This window comes from Corvus hawaiiensis, chromosome 21, assembly GCF_020740725.1.
Source record: "Corvus hawaiiensis isolate bCorHaw1 chromosome 21, bCorHaw1.pri.cur, whole genome shotgun sequence".
In the NCBI taxonomy this organism is placed as follows: Eukaryota; Metazoa; Chordata; class Aves; order Passeriformes; family Corvidae; genus Corvus; species Corvus hawaiiensis.
Window position 1 is genome coordinate 10,277,159 of NC_063233.1, and position 17,999 is coordinate 10,295,157.

The 17,999-nt window shown below is 50.2% G+C and overlaps 1 protein-coding gene across 4 annotated transcripts in view; it reads left to right on the top strand.

The window, feature by feature from the left end:
- Positions 1-17,999, top strand: part of ZNF618 (zinc finger protein 618) — a 132,738-nt gene that overhangs the window by 92,804 nt on the left and 21,935 nt on the right. For 3 of the 4 annotated variants that reach the window (XM_048325115.1, XM_048325116.1, XM_048325117.1), the window contains 7 exons: positions 974-1,063; positions 2,399-2,434; positions 3,180-3,257; positions 4,257-4,346; positions 10,122-10,310; positions 12,968-13,051; positions 14,147-14,203. In XM_048325115.1, coding sequence (XP_048181072.1) covers positions 974-1,063; positions 2,399-2,434; positions 3,180-3,257; positions 4,257-4,346; positions 10,122-10,310; positions 12,968-13,051; positions 14,147-14,203 — 624 coding nt within the window. The remainder of the gene's footprint in view (positions 1-973; positions 1,064-2,398; positions 2,435-3,179; positions 3,258-4,256; positions 4,347-10,121; positions 10,311-12,967; positions 13,052-14,146; positions 14,204-17,999) is intronic. The other variant, XM_048325114.1, reaches the window with a different exon arrangement.

Sequence of the window (17,999 nt, forward strand, 5' to 3'; positions counted from 1 at the left end):
TTTGGAGATCCTTTGTGGCTGTGCAAACTGACGTGTTTCACTGTGCTTGCCGTGGGCTTTGTTGTGTTTGCCACTTTGCTGTGGGCTCATGGCACCAACCATGCTGGGGCTGCCTGACGGGTGGGGTGACTGCTCAGGGAGGTCAGTCTGTACCCCAGGCTGCGTCAGGCAGCAGAGGGGGGAAATGCCCCACCAAACTGACCAAAAATCAAGAGGAGGAAATCCTCCTCTTACACTGATGTCATAGCTGAGCTAAAGACACTGATCTCCATTCAGAACAAACCAGGCTCATAAACATCGGGAGCTGTTTTGCATCTGTCTGCCCCACACAGGTGTGGTGAAGGGTTGGTTGTTGCTGGGATGAAGTGACGGGGTGTAGGGAACAAACGTATATGAAACCAAGCTTTGTCAGTCTCCCTTCACTGAGCGCCTTACTGTCCTGCGTACCTTGGATCATTGGGTCTCTTGGTTTTGTTGGCTGTAACAGGATCCTGGGTGCAGTTAGGAATCAGGAAACAGCAGCAGGAAGAACTAGGTGTGTGCTCACATCTAGTCCATGTTAGAGTTGCTGTATTAAGGCTTTGGTTTCTAACAGCTCATGCATTGACTCTGTGTTTAGTTCTGCCCCTTTGTCCCCATCCTGACCTGTACCTGCTTACTGAGGCCTGACCTTCCAGAGGAGATGCCAGCAGGGCCTGCTGCCCTGCATCCTCATTGCTGTGGGGTCTGTGGAGTCTGCCCCGGAGAGCAGAGCTGTCTGAAAAGGAAATAAATCAGAATATGCCCCAAGCCATATAGTGTGGGGCACATGGGGGACAGTGTGGGGCAGTGGTTGTCTGTGTGCCTCAGAGACCTGACAGAGCACGTGGGATGTGTCAGTGCATGGGGGTGTCTGACTCTGATTGAGCAGTGTGGTTGCAGTGCTTGCCTTTCACCACAGAGTTTCTAAAGTGATGTTTTCTTCTTCCTACAGACAATTTTAGGTACACGTGTGACATTTGTGGGAAAAAATATAAATACTATAGCTGCTTCCAAGAGCACAGAGACCTACATGCCGTGGATGGTGAGTAATATTTTGACACTCAGACACCTGAACTAGGCTGAGAAGTCTTCAAGGAAGCACATTGTGGTTCTGCAGGAGCATGTGGCCTGTGGTGTGCAGGACACAGCCCTGCACGGATGGCCTGGCTTTGCCATGGAGGCACAGTCTACAGGCACTGCAGGAAGGAGTTTGCTGTGCCTGATTCTCCCTGTGTGCATCAAAACAGCCCCCTGTGCTGGGCCCTGGGGACCTTGCAGTCCTGTCTACAGTGAGGTTCATGGTTAGGATGGAGATCCTGGAACTGAGTGCCTCAAGGTAAATGGTCAGCCTGATTATTTGCTGGGAAGGAGTTTGGGGTTTTTTTGTTTCTGAATTTACAGGTTTGTTCCCAACATACTTCTGTGTGCAGTATTTCAGATTTCAGAGTTGGGAAATGTTGTTTCATTCTTGTTAATCATTGTGATAGTGAACTGATGAAGTTGTCAGTGGCCCTTACAGGCCAATTTTTCCTCTGTGACTGTAGATGTGGCCTAGGCTGGTGGCACTTGGGCAGAAGCAGACATCCCCTGCCAGAAGCAGTGTTTCTTTATTCTGCATTGGGGGAAGTGAAGTATCAACATGCTGGCTTGCCCCCTGCTCACTGAACATCTAAAGCTCCTCACCTCAGAGCCCACAGATACTCCAGACCTCCCCTGTGTGTGCCTGTCAGTACTGCTTCTCACTTGGCCAAGGAGAGTTCTAGAAAGAGGCTGCTTGGAGAGCAGCAGGTTTGACTGGCTGGGCTGTCTCAGAAAAGCGAGTGGTTTTTCACAGTACATGGTTGTCCAAAAAAAATGGCTGCGCTTACCTGGAACATGTGGACATCTGAACGTGCTCTAAGGACAGCTGGTGTTCTCTTGCAGGGCACTACTGCCAGCTCCCTTCCTCCTGTGGGGAGCCAGAAGGAAATTAGTGGCACTGAGAGTCACTGTGAGGGGAGCGTGACTGCTTCAGTCAGAAATGTCTCAGGGAGCTCTGCCAAGGGCCATGAGAGGGCTTGGAAATGGCTCCATGTGTGTGCAAGGACTGTCCCAGCTCCTCCCTGGGGCTGCTGTGTCTCAGTGCACCCAGGGGTGAGGCCGTGTCAGGGTCAGAACAAAGGCCTTGAGCATCTGTGTGTATTAGGGCTGGGCATGCTCAACCAGGTCCTGTGAGGATGCTGCTGGGAAGAGGAGGGACTGGGGCACAAAGCCTGGTTTATTCAGTGGGGCTGAAATGTGCTGAAGCAGTATGTGAAATGCAGGAGGAAAACAAGACCATTTAAGAGGATTTAATTTCTGTTTTGTTTCTTCCCCTCCTTCTTCTATTCTGTGTTAGTTTTTAGTGTGGAAGGGGCCCCAGAAAACCGGGCAGGTAAGCCGAGCTCCTTTGTGTGCTTTATTTCACAAACCTTTTCAAGCATTCAGTAGTTCAGACACGGCAGGTCGATTCTGAACTTGTAAGAGTCAAAGGAGTTTTGTCAGGGATTGCAGTGGGACAGGGAGCATCCTCTCTCCCTCCCCAGTGTCTACAGCCAGGAGGTTGATGCCCAGCCCTAGCAGATACCAGGCTTTTGTTGCACATACACTTGGTCAGGCTTCAGAAAATCAAAGAAGCAGGTGTTTCATGTCTTTGGTGATCTTGTAAATTGCTCAAGGCATAAAACAAGTTCTTCTCCAAAGTGGGTTGAGTTGTGATTGTCGCTAGCTGTGCTGTTAGCTGGTAGGAGTCCCAGGTCAGTATTTGTTAGGTGACTTGCCTGCAGACTGCATTGCCGTGCCCCCTGTCAGCCAGTACAGCAGCATTAGAGGGGAGACTCCCTGGAAGAAAATCAGGAAATATGGATCAGTCTTCGCAATGTGCTCATTCAGTTCTTCTCTGTGTTTTTTAACCATTAATACCCACAAGGCTTGTTAGTGGGCTGGGAGCAGGGTGATCCTGGGGCACCTGAGGAGGAGGGACAAGTCAGACAGAGGGGTCACTGGTTTGTAATTGCTGTCTTTTAATCCCGTTACAGATGGAAATGTGATTACAGGTGCAGGAGCATTCAGTGCCCGTGCAGCTGTAGAAGGCAAAGCTGAGGTGTTGTCAGCTGTCCTCTGGCTCTGTTCTCTTGCAGACCCCTATGACCAGGCCGTCATCGCCGCCGACGAGGTGAAGGAGGAGGAGCCCGAACCCTTCCAGAAGATTGGGCCAAGTAAGAGTTATTATAGTTTCAAATAAAAGAGAAAGCACAGGCGGTCACAGCTGCCTTTAGCTGGAGTACCTCTAGGAAAAGCAGGAAGCACTGCATTACACAGAGGGGTTGGAATTTGGGTGCTCATAGATATGTTCAGGCTCAAAGGAGCATCAAACACCAACAGCCCTGGCCCTGAGAACTGCAGCTTTGTGATGTGTTCTGCTCAAGAGCTCTGCAAGGAGAAGGGGAAGGGAGTTCACAGGAAGAGCAATCTGGCAGGGATAAGAGAGGGCTTGAAGGTGCACTGAGAGCTGGCAGGTGATTCATTCACACTGCCTTTGTGGTGGGTCTTCAAACAGAGCAGAAGGAAACACAGTCAGCACCAGATTTTGCCAAAGCATTTCTCTGAATTGTCCATTTTGGAAACAATTGATTGCCCATGGATTTTCCTTTGGGTTGCAGCTTGCTGCCAGTTCTGCACTCCCAGCACTGGCAAGAGGAGGTGGTGTCAGTGCGTGGTTATACTCCACTATTTCCAGGATCCCCAAGACAGGGATGAGCACAGTTACTCCAGAAAAGCCCCTTCTCCTCCAAGAGAACTCCACAATCCCAATATGAAAGTTCTCTAATACTTGAACTTGGCTGCTTTTTTCCTGGTTTGACTGTTCCTGTTGTCCACACATCCCAGGCTTCCTGTAGCCAGAGGACAGAACTGTGTCATCCATAATAGACTTTAGAACTGGATTCTCTCCCTTGTTTTGCATTACTTGCTGTAGTTTTGGGGTAATCTTCTGCAGCTTGTTCAGTTCTGCTGGACTTTTTATGCATGGTCCATCCCTTTGTCTTGAACTGTTTCCTTTCTTGGGAAAGGGGTGTGTGGATTACAGGGCAGGCGAGTTCCACATGCATGAGGAATGTTTGTGTCACCTGGCCGGTTTCTCTGTAAAAAGTCAAGAAACTGGCATTGTGTGAGAGGGCTGCCCTCCTTGCTGACCTTTGTCCTTGTTCATTTGACAGAAACTGGCAATTACACCTGTGAGTTCTGTGGCAAGCAGTACAAGTACTACACTCCCTACCAAGAGCACGTGGCTCTGCACGCCCCCATCAGTGAGTATCTGCTGCAGGGCTGGCCCGGTGCACACTGGCACCTCCAGGGGCTGTGGGGAGCACCAGGCTCGCGGGAGAGACTTCACTCTTGGGGATCCTTCCACTGGAGCTGTGGGATTGCAGCGGCAGGACATGGATCGTGTGCACCAGGGCACTGTAAAGCTGAGCTGGGATCCCCTCTCACAGGGACACTGTTAGGTCTGGAATGTCACTGAGCTCCTACCCCAGCCCATGGAATTCTATACATGTTCCTTGTGGGGTTGATGGTTTAGGCTCTTGTTTAGCCGAAGTGATGCACAACTTTTTTATACTCCCCTAAATAATAACTGAACATACATGTCAGGGAAAAAGCATCTTTCTTAAGAACTTCTGAGGAATTATTTCAAGCAATGAGTTAAAACTGAGTTTCAAAATCATGTAAATGACCTCAACAGTTTGCTACTAAATCACAGTCAATAAACAATTTATTTCAGGGGGCTCAGGACAAGGCAGTTGTCAGCAAACTGCACAGCGCTGCGCTATGCACTCCCGAGACAGAGGGGAGGCTTTAACGAGCACTTCAGTGTAACTCAGTGCAAAATCTGACTGAACTAGTTGAGAGAAATTTTTGCTACCTGCTGGATTTGAATACTTTCGAAGTGTGCAGAGAAGTTCTTTGCAGCTGGACTTCCTGCTCCTTTTCTTGGGATGACGGACAGGAGGGATGAGCTGAGCTCATCAGCCTGCAGCTGCAGCCGGCAGGGGGCGCGTCCACCCCAAAATCCCCTGGAATTGGGTTTTCAAGGATTATAATGAGGCACCCTTGGGTGTATGGGAACATGGTCCACCAGACTGTCACTTTTAAGGTTTGGTGGCTCTTGACAGCTGCCATGCAGGTTCTCTGAAGCTTGGATGTGGACCAGGATGATGGCAGAAGATGCAGGGCATAAAATACAAGTCCAACACCATCATCACAACGTTAATCTTGTTATCTGCCATCTGCTGAAGGAACTGCCCCAGTGCTTATGATTGCACACATAACAGTTTTTCCTAGAGTCCCCTGCCCCTGGAAGCTCCACCTCTTCACTGAGGTGTTTTCAGCCCTCAGCAAAGCCACTGGTGACCAGCAGTGGGTCCATCTCCTGCCACAGAGGGGCCCTTGGACACCAGGGCTCTGGGGTCAGTGCTCCCCCTGCAGAGAGCTCAGGAGCAGTGTTCTGTGAGCACTGGGGCTTTGCTCAGCTGGAGCTAATTCTGACCTTCCCAGTGCTTCCCATTTCAAGGGGATTTATTGCCACTGATGTCTTTCCACCTTCCCAACCATTTGTAGCAATAGCTGAGCTGCTGGTTTGAGCCCAGGCTGTCCAGCAGAAAAGAAACCCCAGCTGTGTTTCTCTGGGGGGCGTGTGCCTGCAGCGAGCCCTGCAGTTCCAGTGGCCCCCACAGGCCCTGCCCCTCTCCTGGCAGGGGCAGCTCAGGCTCCTGCCTGGTGCTGTGTGGCCCCTGGGAGCCAGCTCTAGAGGAGGAGGCATGTTCTGAGTGCTGGGCTTGAAGCCATTCTTGCACCATGGTTTCTGCAGCAAAAGAAAAGCTGCCCCTGCTGCAGACTGCATCAGCAGTCCCTGAGCTGTGCAGATGGGTTTCCAGTCCTTTCAAGTATCTTTAACTATGAGGACAGTTAAGATCAGGTCAAGATAGTATTTTCATAAGGTTTAACCCCCTCCCCATAAACTTTTCTTTTTCCTTTTTTTTTTTAACCTTTTTTTTCCCTCTCCTAGTTCCCATGACCAGTAAGATTTATGATTTACAATGACAAGCCACTAACCCTGATGAGGATACAGGAGAGGGTATGATGAGCTCCCAAGGCAGGCTGGCCAGTACATCCTCCTACCTTTCTACTGCTCAGACTCTGCTCTTCCCAAAATCCAAGGTCCTGTGAGGCAGCTGTTAACACCTGACTTTTGAAAAGCACAGGTGGCTTTTCTTGGATCTTTGCAGTCAGGAGAAGTAAAGCTGAGACTGTGTTTTTACCCTGGTCTCATTCTTCTGGTTATAAGGCAAATGCTGAAAATTTAGTCACGATGGGAATGGGTGAGGAAACCCCTTCTGCATCACCGGTTCCGCTTTCTGGGTCTCTGCTTGAGTGCAAGCTTCCCTTCCAGAGCCTGTGTTTCTGGTTCTCTGTCATAATGGATAAAAATTCATTGGAAATGGGCTAAAACAAGGAATGATATCCTGCAGCTTCAGTAGGATCTTGCAGGATAATTTCTGGTCAGTGCTGCTGGATAGCTGCTGTCTGGCAAAGAGCTCTGCTGTGGGGTTCCCTGGAGTTGTTAATGCCAAATGTCTCCCTCCAAAGTTCCCTTTTTTGAGTGAGGAGTAGGGGCTTTTTCATAAGATTAGAACTGGGCTATGACTCTTTAAAAATAATATTCTTATGCTGTTTCTGTCAACGTATTCACTCTTTCGAAGAAGGCTGTCAGAGAGGCAGTTTCCAAAAAAAAAAAAGTGGATTGTAGGCACATTCATTGTCCCAGTTTTAGAAACATTTCTGAATGGAGGTTCATGGGGGAAGGTTCAGAGATGTTTCTGTCCTCCTTCAGGCTCTGGCTGCTCTGTAAGATGGAACTGATTGAACCACGTTTGCTGGGGCTGGGCTGTTGGGATTGCTCAGGAGGATGGAGAGAGACTGTTCAGGGCATCAAGTGGCAGAACAGGGGGAATGGCTTCACAGTGTTAGAGGATGGGGTCAGATGGGATTTTGGGAAGAAATTCCTGATATCCACTTAGGAATTGGGTGGGCAGGCCCTGGCACAGGGTGCTCAGAGAGGCTGTGGCTGCCCCTGGATCCCTGGCAGTGCCCAAGGCCAGGCTGGACATTGGGGCTTGGAGCAGCCTGGGACAGTGGGAGGTGTCCCTGCCCATGGCAGGGGGTTTAACAAGATGATCTTTAAGGTCTCTTCCAACCCAAACCAGTCTGGGATTCTGTGACTCTGTGAGTTTGCACCACTGTCATCTCTGGACTTCCTGGAGAAACACCTTCTGTAGGACTGCCTTGATTGAAATGCACACAGATATGCTTCAGAGAGACATCTAACCTTGCTTTTGAGTGACAGCAAATACAGCAATCTCACAAGGTAATTATTTTGATGATTTATTGCCTCCACTAAATTAAGACTAAAATTAGCCAGCTGTAGCTTTCAGACACTGGATCCTATTTATAACCTTGTCTGCACAGTGAAGGAGAACTAAGTTACCAAGTTTCTGTCCTTCCCAGACCTGGCAGAGCCTGCTCTCCAGTCCCTGGTTAAATCAAAGAAGTGACTTGTGTTTCCATGGTAAGCTCTGCTGTTCTCAGGCCCTGGTTATCCTCTTGTCTCCTCCTCCGAGCGTTCTCCAGTCTGTTCTCCACCCTCAGCCAGGGCAGGCACCAGCACTGGGTCAGGAAGGAGCTGAGAGGTGGCACTGCCTTCCTGATCCCCTTGGAAATGCCTGATTTCCACCCAAGGAGTGCCTTTGAGGCACAGTGTCACCCTGGGAGCTCCTCTGCAGCCGTGCTGCCCAAGCACAGCAGTGCCCGAGCTTTTCCTGCTGCCAGGCTGGAGCCCCCGCTGTTCTCAGCATCTCCTGCAGCTCGTGTGTCCTTCAGCCCAGCCTGGGCCGTTCCCAGGGCTGCAGCACAGAGCCCTGAGCCGACTGACTGCAGAGCATGCAGCGAGAATCACCCTCCACACACTGCAGCCCCCACTGGGACGTGTCTGCGCTGCGTTCTGACAGGGCTTGAGAAGCTCCACAGCAGCAGTTATGAGGTCAGCTGCCCACAATGCTGTCTCCAGTCTTGCTGCAGATTTTGAGGGAGGAGGTTTTTGTGGCCATTCAGCAACTCAGGATTTTCATTTTTAGAAACTTCTTGGCCTTTTCATCAGCCTGAGGCCATGAGTTCCACAGGGAAGGTGACTTTTCCAGAGTAGAGCAGAGGAGCTGTGTGATGGTCTCTACCTGTGCTGCTCAGCCTTCAGAGGGAATTTGTCATCTGATGAGCTACAGACTGAACATTTTTTTTCCCAATGAGCTATTAGCTTCTCCAGACTGCTGGAGCTGATATTCCTTTGTCTGTCTTGCACTGCTGGCTCAGACTCTCTCTCTGCCTAGTGTCAGATGGAGCAGCCTTCTCTGTGGGGTCCCAATTTGAAGACATACTGTTTGTTTAATTTGGGAGGAAGAAGAAGAAGTTTTGGAGGTCATCATAGCATTGAGACTTTGGTCTTCAGGTCCCAGAGCAATATCTGGGCTGCAGAGGATGTGCAGTGATGCTCTTTGTGTCTGGCACTAAAGAGTTGCTGATGGCTGTTCTCATGGCACTGATGGGGAATAAAGCAGCCATTGGTGGGAATGGCCCTCATGGGAAGCAGATGATCCACAAGCAGGAAATTTTCATATCTGACTACATTTTTGCTGGCAGTTTGGCAGCAGCTGGAGGAGGATTATCCATGGAGATTAAAAGGGAGCACAGAGAGCAAAACAAGCCTCCTGCCTATTTATCTGGCCAGAGCCCAAGCAGAGGAGAAGTATCCTGACCTAAACTGTGAGAAAACCAGCGCATCATCTCCTGCAGAACTGTGCTGGCATGTGAGGAAATGTCAGCTTGGGCTGTGTGTCAGAGCAAGTGATTCAAAACCCCTGGAATTACAACCCCCTCTGAATGTGCACACCCCCAGTCCCCAGCGCTGCTGATGAAGGTGAGAGCCACTCACAGTCAAGGTCTGTAAGGTCTCCTGGCGTTTTGGAAAAGAGCATCCAGTCCCAGCCTGGGGGACTTCTCGCCTATTTCAGAGTCAGTCTGGGGTGCTGCCATGGCATTCCCCTGAGAGCTGCTCAGGGTGGATGAGTATTTCTCAGTTACTCTGTGTGGGATGGGCAGGTGCTGCTGTTGTCCCTCCATCTTTGGGCATCCCACAGTAGAAATCACTGGTAGGGAGGTAAGGCTGTGGGTTATGTGAACCTCCTTTGTTAGTGATTCTTCATGGCAGCTGGTTGGAGTGGGACGGGGGCTTCAGGACCCATATCCAAATTTCCATAGAAGAGGCCCCTTGGGAATGAAGGGGGTTCTTAGACAGTTTCTCCATTTTTGTAAAGGTTTATTTAATCCATGTGGTCCAGACAAAGGGCTGTCCTCCTGAAGGTGTTTCAGATGACTTTTGGCATTGAAAATTCCTGGTGATCCTCACTGTGTGTTGCAGAGACCAAAATATAGATGCATTCAAAGAGCACATCCCAGTAATACTCAGAATTTCTCCGCATGTCACCACTCTGGAGATGGGACCAAAGGCCTTTACTCACTCTGCCTCCTAATTCCATTCCACTCCAAACAGTGCCCTTTCCTTTGTATTTGGCTGAAGAGACAAGGAATGTAGCTGGAGATCACTAGGATTTATTCAAGGCTCAAGAAACAAAGATGCTCTGAGTAGTTTAGAAACTGCTCCCCAAGTTCAGTCCATAGAAATGGAGGCCAGAGCTGCAGGTGCCCCCAGCCAGGCCGTGGCAATCACACAGTGCTCCTGGATGGATGGGCTGATTCCTGCTGCAGGAGGAGTGGGTTGGTCACGTGGCAGTTAAAGGTGTGGAAGGGCACTAACCAGCTTCCCCAGTGTCCCCTCGGGTGAGGGGGGAGCCCGGCTGTGTCCTGCGGGCTCGGTGCAGGGATGGTGAGCGTGGCTGTCAGACAGCAGCTCCAGCAGGCCCCGCTCTGGGAGCTCCCTGGCTGCGCAGGCACTAGTTCTGAGTGTTCATATCCAGAGTTCTCTCGATCTCCACTCTTCGTGGCAGTGAAGACACAGGCGAGCCAGTCCAGCAAAAAATCTCCGGCGTCCATAAACCGCTGTTCCACCCTCCTGCACCGCACCCCCTCCGGGGTCCCACCCGCGTCCCAATCCCAGATGTTCCGCGCTCCAAATTCCGGATCCCCAGGAAGCAAGGCCATCACAGGTACCAACTGCCTTTCTACCATCAGCTTGCTGAACTGCTTAGTGTCCAGTCCTGCCCTGGGTATGCTTCTGACCCTTCCTGGCTGCAGTCTGCTCCATCCGTGACTGTCCCAGAAAAGCTGCTCCCAGAAGCAGTTGAGGGGAAAAGATCCTTTATAACCCCATGCCAGTGACAGGTTGGTTTTGTTAAACATGGTAACCACAAGGTATAAAAGACCCTCTTTCAAATCCTGGTGTCACAAACTGAGGAGAGCTTCCTGACAAGGATTGGTGTAGTGGCTTGTCAGGAATGGGGATTTTTGCTTGGTTTTTAGCACTGTTTGGCATTTAGTGTTTGTTTCCCTCGAGGTGATGTTCTCAGGGCTAGGCCTGTGCCTTTGGAAGTGAAGTGGAGTACAGGTGTTTTCACAGTGCTCCATTCCCCACAGGAACCTCTGAGAGATAAACAGCAAAATCAGTATTACAGAACCATTACTGAGGAGTTAAAAAATGCAGGTTAGGATTGATCCTCCCATTGTCCCAGTTTCCTCCTTCCAAACAAGATCAAACCTAAAAAAAAAAAAAAAAAAAAATTAAAAAAAAAGAAGGCCAAGAATACTGAAAAATAACAGTTAATAAATAGGGTGTGAGACACAGTGAGCCATGTGCAGTCAGCTGGGAAGCACAGTCTGTGGCATTGGTAGATAGATATTCCATCTGGGTGCAGAAGAAGGGCTGACCAATCAGTTGGTGTTTAAACACCCCCAGAATGTCTGGCATGGACAGATCCTGAGTACAAGAGGTGGCTGTGGTCGGAGAGGCCGTGGATGCTGAACAAGGATGGGTTTTGTTGGATAACACACATCCACAGCTGCCAAGGATTTGGTCCATACAGATAATTTTACTTCACATTTGAAAGGTTCCAATACAAGGAGAGAAAGCAGAGTGAGCTGCACTCTCAGTGTGGGAAGGGCACAGTAAGACCAAGCAGATGCATTAAACCAGATTTTTCTTACTGCCAGACTTGGGGGAGTTTTTTGGGGGGGAAGCTAAGAGATGAAGGCAAAACCACCATGCAAATTCTTTACAAATATCTTTGGAGACCTCCAACTCACTTCCACTTGTGACATAAGCCAGGACTTGAATCTGGGTCTCTTGGGAGGGGTGGGTTGACCCAAACCATTTTGTCACCATCTGATTTTTTCCTGATATTTAATGCCTCTCATTCCTATTATTTATCTGTCAAGTGGCATGGATAGATAATGTCTCCAGTTCCTTTTCAGCCCTGTTTTATGTGTTTCTGTTTCAGTTGATTCGGTTACCAAGTTTGCTTGTTCTTCTGAATTTTAGGAGTCAGGAGTGTAGTTGATTGAGAGTTTGAGAAGCCTGCTCAGAACTTGGAAGGGTCCACTGAGGACAGGCTGGGCCAAAATCCGTGGGCTGGGCTGTTCCTGCAGTTCAGGTCTCTGGTAGCCTCAAAGCCCACGTGAGCCACACTGGAGCCCTGGGAGCCTGCAGGGACCAGGGGCCTCTGCCAAGTCCTGACAGCAGTGTGACCACTCCAGTGGTCTGCAGGAATGAAATCATTATCTGGCACCAGTTTTCAGGAGTCCCCATCACTCCTGAATGAAAGACTTGTGCCCCCAGCCCTGCCCAGTCTGCAGGCTGAGCCCAGCAGAGCCAGGCCAGGCCGTGTCCACGTGAGCCCCTCGGGTGACAATGGGCTCCAGAAGGAGCGGGCAGGGCAGGGCTCTGGCCAGCATAGGCCACACACATTGCTTTGGCCAGTTCATATTTTTAATCTCTAGTTTGTCCTTTGAGTCACTGCAGTAAATCCATTTGCCCAGATATTGCAAACCCGGTGAAGTGAGACAGGAGCTCATTGCACTGTTGAGCTTGTGCTGAGGGACACCAGCTTGAGCAGGGTGGGAGGCCCCTGAGCTGTGCTGGGCAGTGATGGCTCAGGACACTGTGGCCACTGCCAGGGTCAGGAGCCACCTGTGCCCGCTGGAGGAGGCGTCCCAGTACAGTTACTGGGAAGCTGCCCAGTGCCAGGAGCGGGGCCTGCCTGCCTGGCCCTGGGGAGGCCTCTGGGAACAGGGGCACTGTTGGGAAGCACAGAGCCACAGGATCTTCCACAGCTTTTCCAGACATGGTGGGCAGGTCCCGAGACAACCCTTCAGGCCTCTGCTTCAACATTTGCAGGAGGGTGTTTAGGAAGGGAATGCAGGTGACTGGGAAGCACAAGGAAAGCTGGCACCTACTGTGCTTCTGTAGGTGACATCTTGGTGTGGTGATGAGGCCCCAGCTCAGTCTGAGACTGGTCACCTGTGCTCACAGGCTTTAAGGGCTGCTTGTTGCCTTAAGGAAGAGTAAGATAAGGGTTGGGTTTTTTTGCAGGGGAGGAAGCCATGACCTTTCTGGTTCAGTCAGGACTGGTGTTCATGGGCTCCCTAAGAGCCAATCCAGGCCACCTCAGCCAGAAGGCATTCGAGAAAAATACCCACCTGTTATCCCTTCACTGAATCTGGCCCATTTGCCTCCAAAATGAGGTATTTGACCTTTCTGCTGTATTCAGGCACTGTGATTATGTGGCACAGGAGCAGGTCTTGCCTCCTGTCTGCCTGGTTCTGCATCCAGTGTTGACCAGTCACCATCCCTGCTTTGTTCTCCACCCAGCAGAAAGTGCTTTCAGCAGAAGAGTGGAGGGCAAAGCGCAGAACAACTTTGAAGAAACAAACAGCAATTCCCAGAACTCCAGTGGTAAGTGTGACCACCCCTTCCTGCTGCTTCCATGTTCCTCTCCAAGCAGGATTCAGCTGTGCTCAGGGAATGCTGATGTATTATGGGATACCTTGTTTAAGCTCACAGGCAGGCAGCCCTCCTGGGGTAGTGCCTTATTCTCCCTCCTCCCCAGGTTCCTGGCACTCCAGCCCTGTCAGACAGGTGATGTGGGAATCCTGCTGCCAAGGACCAGGTACTTGAGCATAGATTTTTCAGAGGGGAGCCAAGATGTGGAGAAATGATGGATGGAGATCCAGCAGGTCTTGTGCTGTGTCTATGTCTCAGTGCAGTCCTGGTGGAGCAAAGACATTTGCAACCAGCAGAAGTTTGAGGACTGTGGATAGAGCAGCAGTCTGCAGCTCACAGTGATGCTGAGTGTGACAGTTTATTTAAAGGTCACTGTAGCCAATGTCCAGCTGTTTGTGGACTGACTGCCTGGAGGTCACAGTGAACCAGCTGTGTGAATGTGAGACCAAAATACATGTTCTAGAAGAAATGAAAATCCCCTCCACTTGTGCAGTTTCCTTGCAGTGTTAGGTCCAAGTGTAATTGAACATAACCACTGGCCTGGACAATTTTGTTCAGGTCCACCACTTTAAAGTTTTCTGTACAAGGTTTTTATCCTGCCTGTCTATTGCCCAGCCTTCCAGTGGGCCACTACCATTCCTTATGCTCCCTAATTGGAGCAAAAGTGACAGGCCAGATGAAAAGTATTTTTAGCATCTTGCTGCAGAGATAAATAACGTGCCAGCAGAAAGGCCTGGCCTCCCTCTATTCCCCATCCAAGAGAAGCAGAGTATATGGTGTTGGCAGTGCCTCTGGCTGGAATGGACAGGTAAGGGCTGGGATATCCCCCTGGAGCAGGTTACACAGTGTCTGTTGGGGGTTTTATCTGCCTCAGAAGCAAGTAAGGGGCTTTTGGAACCCTGTTGAAAAGCAGTGATGTGGAAAACCCACGTGTGGTAGCAAAGTGGGTGATGGGGAATGGGAAAAAATGTTGTTTGTTGCTAAAATACTGCATATTGTGTTTTGGGGAACAACCCTGTACTAATCCATCATTCACCACAATTGCAGCTGGTCATTCGGGGACAGAAAAACCTAAAGAAAAGAGGTGTAAGCAGAACCCATCAGGTGAGCTTGTCTCCGTGTTTCAGGCCCTTGTACTCCTTAGTCCTGTTCCTGCTGGGCAGTCAGGAGTCCCTGGGGCTGCCCAGGCCCTGGTCAGTCAGCCCAGCCTGGCTTGCAGCCCTGGACGTGGCTCTTGCCTCTCAGCAGCTCATGTTTTGTCTTCTGTGGGTACTGTCAGTGTCGTGAAGGGTTTCAAAGCCTTGAAGTGCACATCTGTAAATGCCAATACACCACTTGGGGCCCTGACTCCTCTGGAGCCCTTGGAAAGCAGCAGCCTGAGATTGTACCTTTTTTATTCCTGTCAAACCCTGTACAGCCAACAAAGGAAGGGCAGAAATGTTTTCCTTCCTGTCAGACAGCTCCTTCCTGAAGCCAAGAAAGCTGCATTGTAAAACCTGCTGGCTGCTCTTGTCAGGTTTTGCAGGAGGGGAGATGAACCTGTGGCATGGGAGGGGTCCAGGAAGCACTGACAGGAAACACAGAGTGGCTGTACTGAACGGTCCAAGACTTCGGTTCTCTCTGAACTGTTAAATACTGACCCACAGTTGCTGTGACACATCTCCCAGACTCTCCCTGCCATCTCCTTGTACCAGCTCACATCACACTCATCCTCCTCAACCTGTTTCTATCTGGACTGTAACATTTAAACCACGAGTGAAAGCTCACAGCAAAAACCAAAACAAAGCCAGAAATTCTCACAAGCTGGGTAGCAAGTTTCATGTGATTTGCTCATCTCGTTTCCCTGTAAGGAGGGTTTCTGTCTGCACCATGTGTGTCAGTTTATTTTAGTGGCTCAGTGGAGGGCCTGGCAGGCTGCAGGGGAGTTGCAAGGTACTCACCTAAACCTTTGTGTGAGCCAGGAAACCTGAGGAACTCAAGTGAGCTGCCCAGGACTGGTTTGAGGGGAGCTGGGCTCTGGTTGGAAGCCGTTCTTTTCTGCATTAAGCAGCTGAAACGCTCCTTAAATCCACGCTGGTGCATGGGGATGTATAAACTTCTTCCCTTTTTCCTTCCTTTATCTATCCTGCATCCTCTTTTCTTCCCCAGCCCTGTTTTCCCCCTTTGGCTCCATTTTTGTGCTGCTTCCTACGTGTCCCATTCAGTGCTGTTTTCCAGCCTTTGCACCAAGCCGTTTCTCCTTTTATTCCTTCCAGTTCTCAGGAGTCCCAATGACCTCATTGACAGCAGCCTGGGTGAGCATCACCAGTCACTGTGAGTGTCACTGGTGGTCAGAGAGGCCGTGGAGAGCTCTGTGTGCTCAGGTGTCCAGCAGAGCTCTCTGTAGCTGCCTTTTGGAAGAGCTGACACGTCCTTGCCTCCCCATGTTCCTTGTTCCCATGGCTGTGTCTCAGTGGGTGGGGCAAACACCATGTGGCTCAGTGTCACGTGTGGGATGGGAACTCTTGGGTGATTCTGGCACTGTCGGCTTGTCCTCTCTTGTGTTCCAGCCAGCAGATCTCTCCCAGGCAGGGAAGCAGGTGGTGATAATGTGGTGGGGAATGACAGAAGGACGGACACTTCCGTCCTCCCACTCCCATCTGCTGTTTGCTTATCACCAAACTGCTGCTGTGAGGAACAGTCACCAGCTTTGGGAGGTAAATGTAGGTCCCAGCTGAGCAGCCAAGAGCTGTGGGGCTTGGCCTTGTTAAATGCTGGATGGCTCTTGCTCTCTGTGGATGTGAGTTTTGTGTCACAGGCTCAGATACAGAGATGCCAAAGAGAGCAGCAGGAGTTTTTTAGGCCACCCAGCTGGGGACATTCTCCTTTTTCCCTGTGTCAGCGTCTTGATTGCAGTGGCACAGACCCCTGGGTGTCTGGAGTGAGGGGCTGGAGGGGCAGAGCAGGGAGGTCAGCAACCAAAGCCACCTGAAATCCACTGGGGTGCAGTGCTGGAGGGAGTCCTGAGTGGGAATAAGAATGAACCCAGAATGGGAAATGTTGGATTTCAGATGTCTCTTCCCTGTGCACAACCCCAGTCCCTGTCACAGTGAATGCAGGTACCTGGCATCCTTATCTGTGCCACTTGCCCGTAAAACAGCAGCTCTGTGCTGCAGGGCAAGCACTGCTTTGGGGCTGATTGGAGTCCCAGGCGTGTCTCCTCCCAGCAGGGTGGGATGGAGACGGGGAGTGGCTGAAGGACTCGAGCTGTCTTCCATGTTATGATTGGAGAGTGTCCTTTCTACTCATGGAAAGGGTCTCCACAGCCACTTGAACTTGCTTTTTGATGAAACCTGGAAGTTTCACAGTGCTTTAAAAATAGCATCCTGCTAAAATGTCCCAGTTGCTCTCTTGTGCTGCCTCGGGAGCACAGGCAGCAGAGGTCCCAAGTCACATGGAGCTTCTGCTCAGCTAAGGCAGGTCCAGCAGGCAATGCCATGGCCTGATCCTGAAGCATGGAACTGGCTCACTGGGATGAACAGCAGAAGCTGTTATTCCTGAGGGTGCCAGAAAGCTGCTTCCAAGGGAACCCTCCCTGGTGGGGGTCGTTCTGCCGAGTCTCGACGCATGCTGGGGTTTTCTGGCCTAAATTCTCAAGAGGCCAAACAGTATTTCCAGGCCAGCTTGTGCAGTGTAAGAGGCAGTGATGATCAGCCTGAGCATGGGCAGGGAAATCTCCAGAAAGGGGCTGAGCTGAGTGTTGTGTTCCACAGTGGAGGTTGCTGCTTTCCTCTTCCTCCATGCCTGGCTGGAGCAGGAGAGGAGCCTCTGGCGGGGGCTGGGCCCTGTGCTGGTGCCCTCGGTAACCACAGGGCTCCCAGGCTTTGGGATCTCCCCGGGGTCTCCCTTCCTCTGACTCCAGACAGGGGCAATGACCTTCCTCAGGAACAGTAACCATCTCTAACTCAAGTGTTTGCAGCCTAATGCAGCTCGAGCCGTTCTGGGCACTGTGGATGACTCCTTTGTGAAATAAAGGCTGAGAGGGATTAAGGAAATTGTGAGAATCCGGGAAGAAAACTAAAAGCAAAAAAGGAGAAAAAAAGCTCTTTGGTTTCGACACCTTCAAATACAGCCATCAAAGGGGAAATCTAATTGGAATTGCCAGTGTTTGTTGAAGTCTGAACTTGCTCAATGTTATGAGTGTGAAAGAGAACAGTTTAAATTATGTAGGGAATTGGGAAATATTTTGAACTTTTGAGGTTGATTTAAGCTGTATAAATACATCTCAATTTCATCTGCTTTAGGGAACTATTACTGTCAGAACTTCCAGTGCAACAAATTTTAGCATTTACAGTTTTAAAATGTCAATGCTTTTCATTCCTGTTTACACAGGGAAGCTTTGCTTTCCAGCACTGTTTATTCCAGACTGGGGAGAGGGTCAATGGAAATGTCTTCTTTTTTTTGAATCAGTTCGTGCCGAGTTGCGATGAGATTGAGACCAAAAAAAATTGATTTCCTACATTTGATTTAGAGTAAAAATTCTTGGAAAAGCCTGAGAATCTCCACTTGTCAGGATTTAAAGGACACAGGACTAGATTTTAAACATGGATAGGTGGATTTTCAGAAATCGCAGGCTTTCTTCCCTGGTGTGGCCGTACATCCCCTTCTGCTCATCCCCTGTAGTCCAGTCATTCTATAACCCATCTGGGGGGATTTCTGCTGGAAAGACAGGACTTTTAGGATAGCATTTTTGGTGGGTGAGTGCAGCTTTAGTGTTTGGGGCATAATAATTCTTGATTAGTGACTGCAGTGTGACATTAGCACAGCCAGCCCCCCTGCCTCTGCCTCCTGAGGTGCACCCAGCTGCCTGGCAGGCTCTGTCAGCACAAACACAGCTCCCATTAACATTCATCTGGCAATT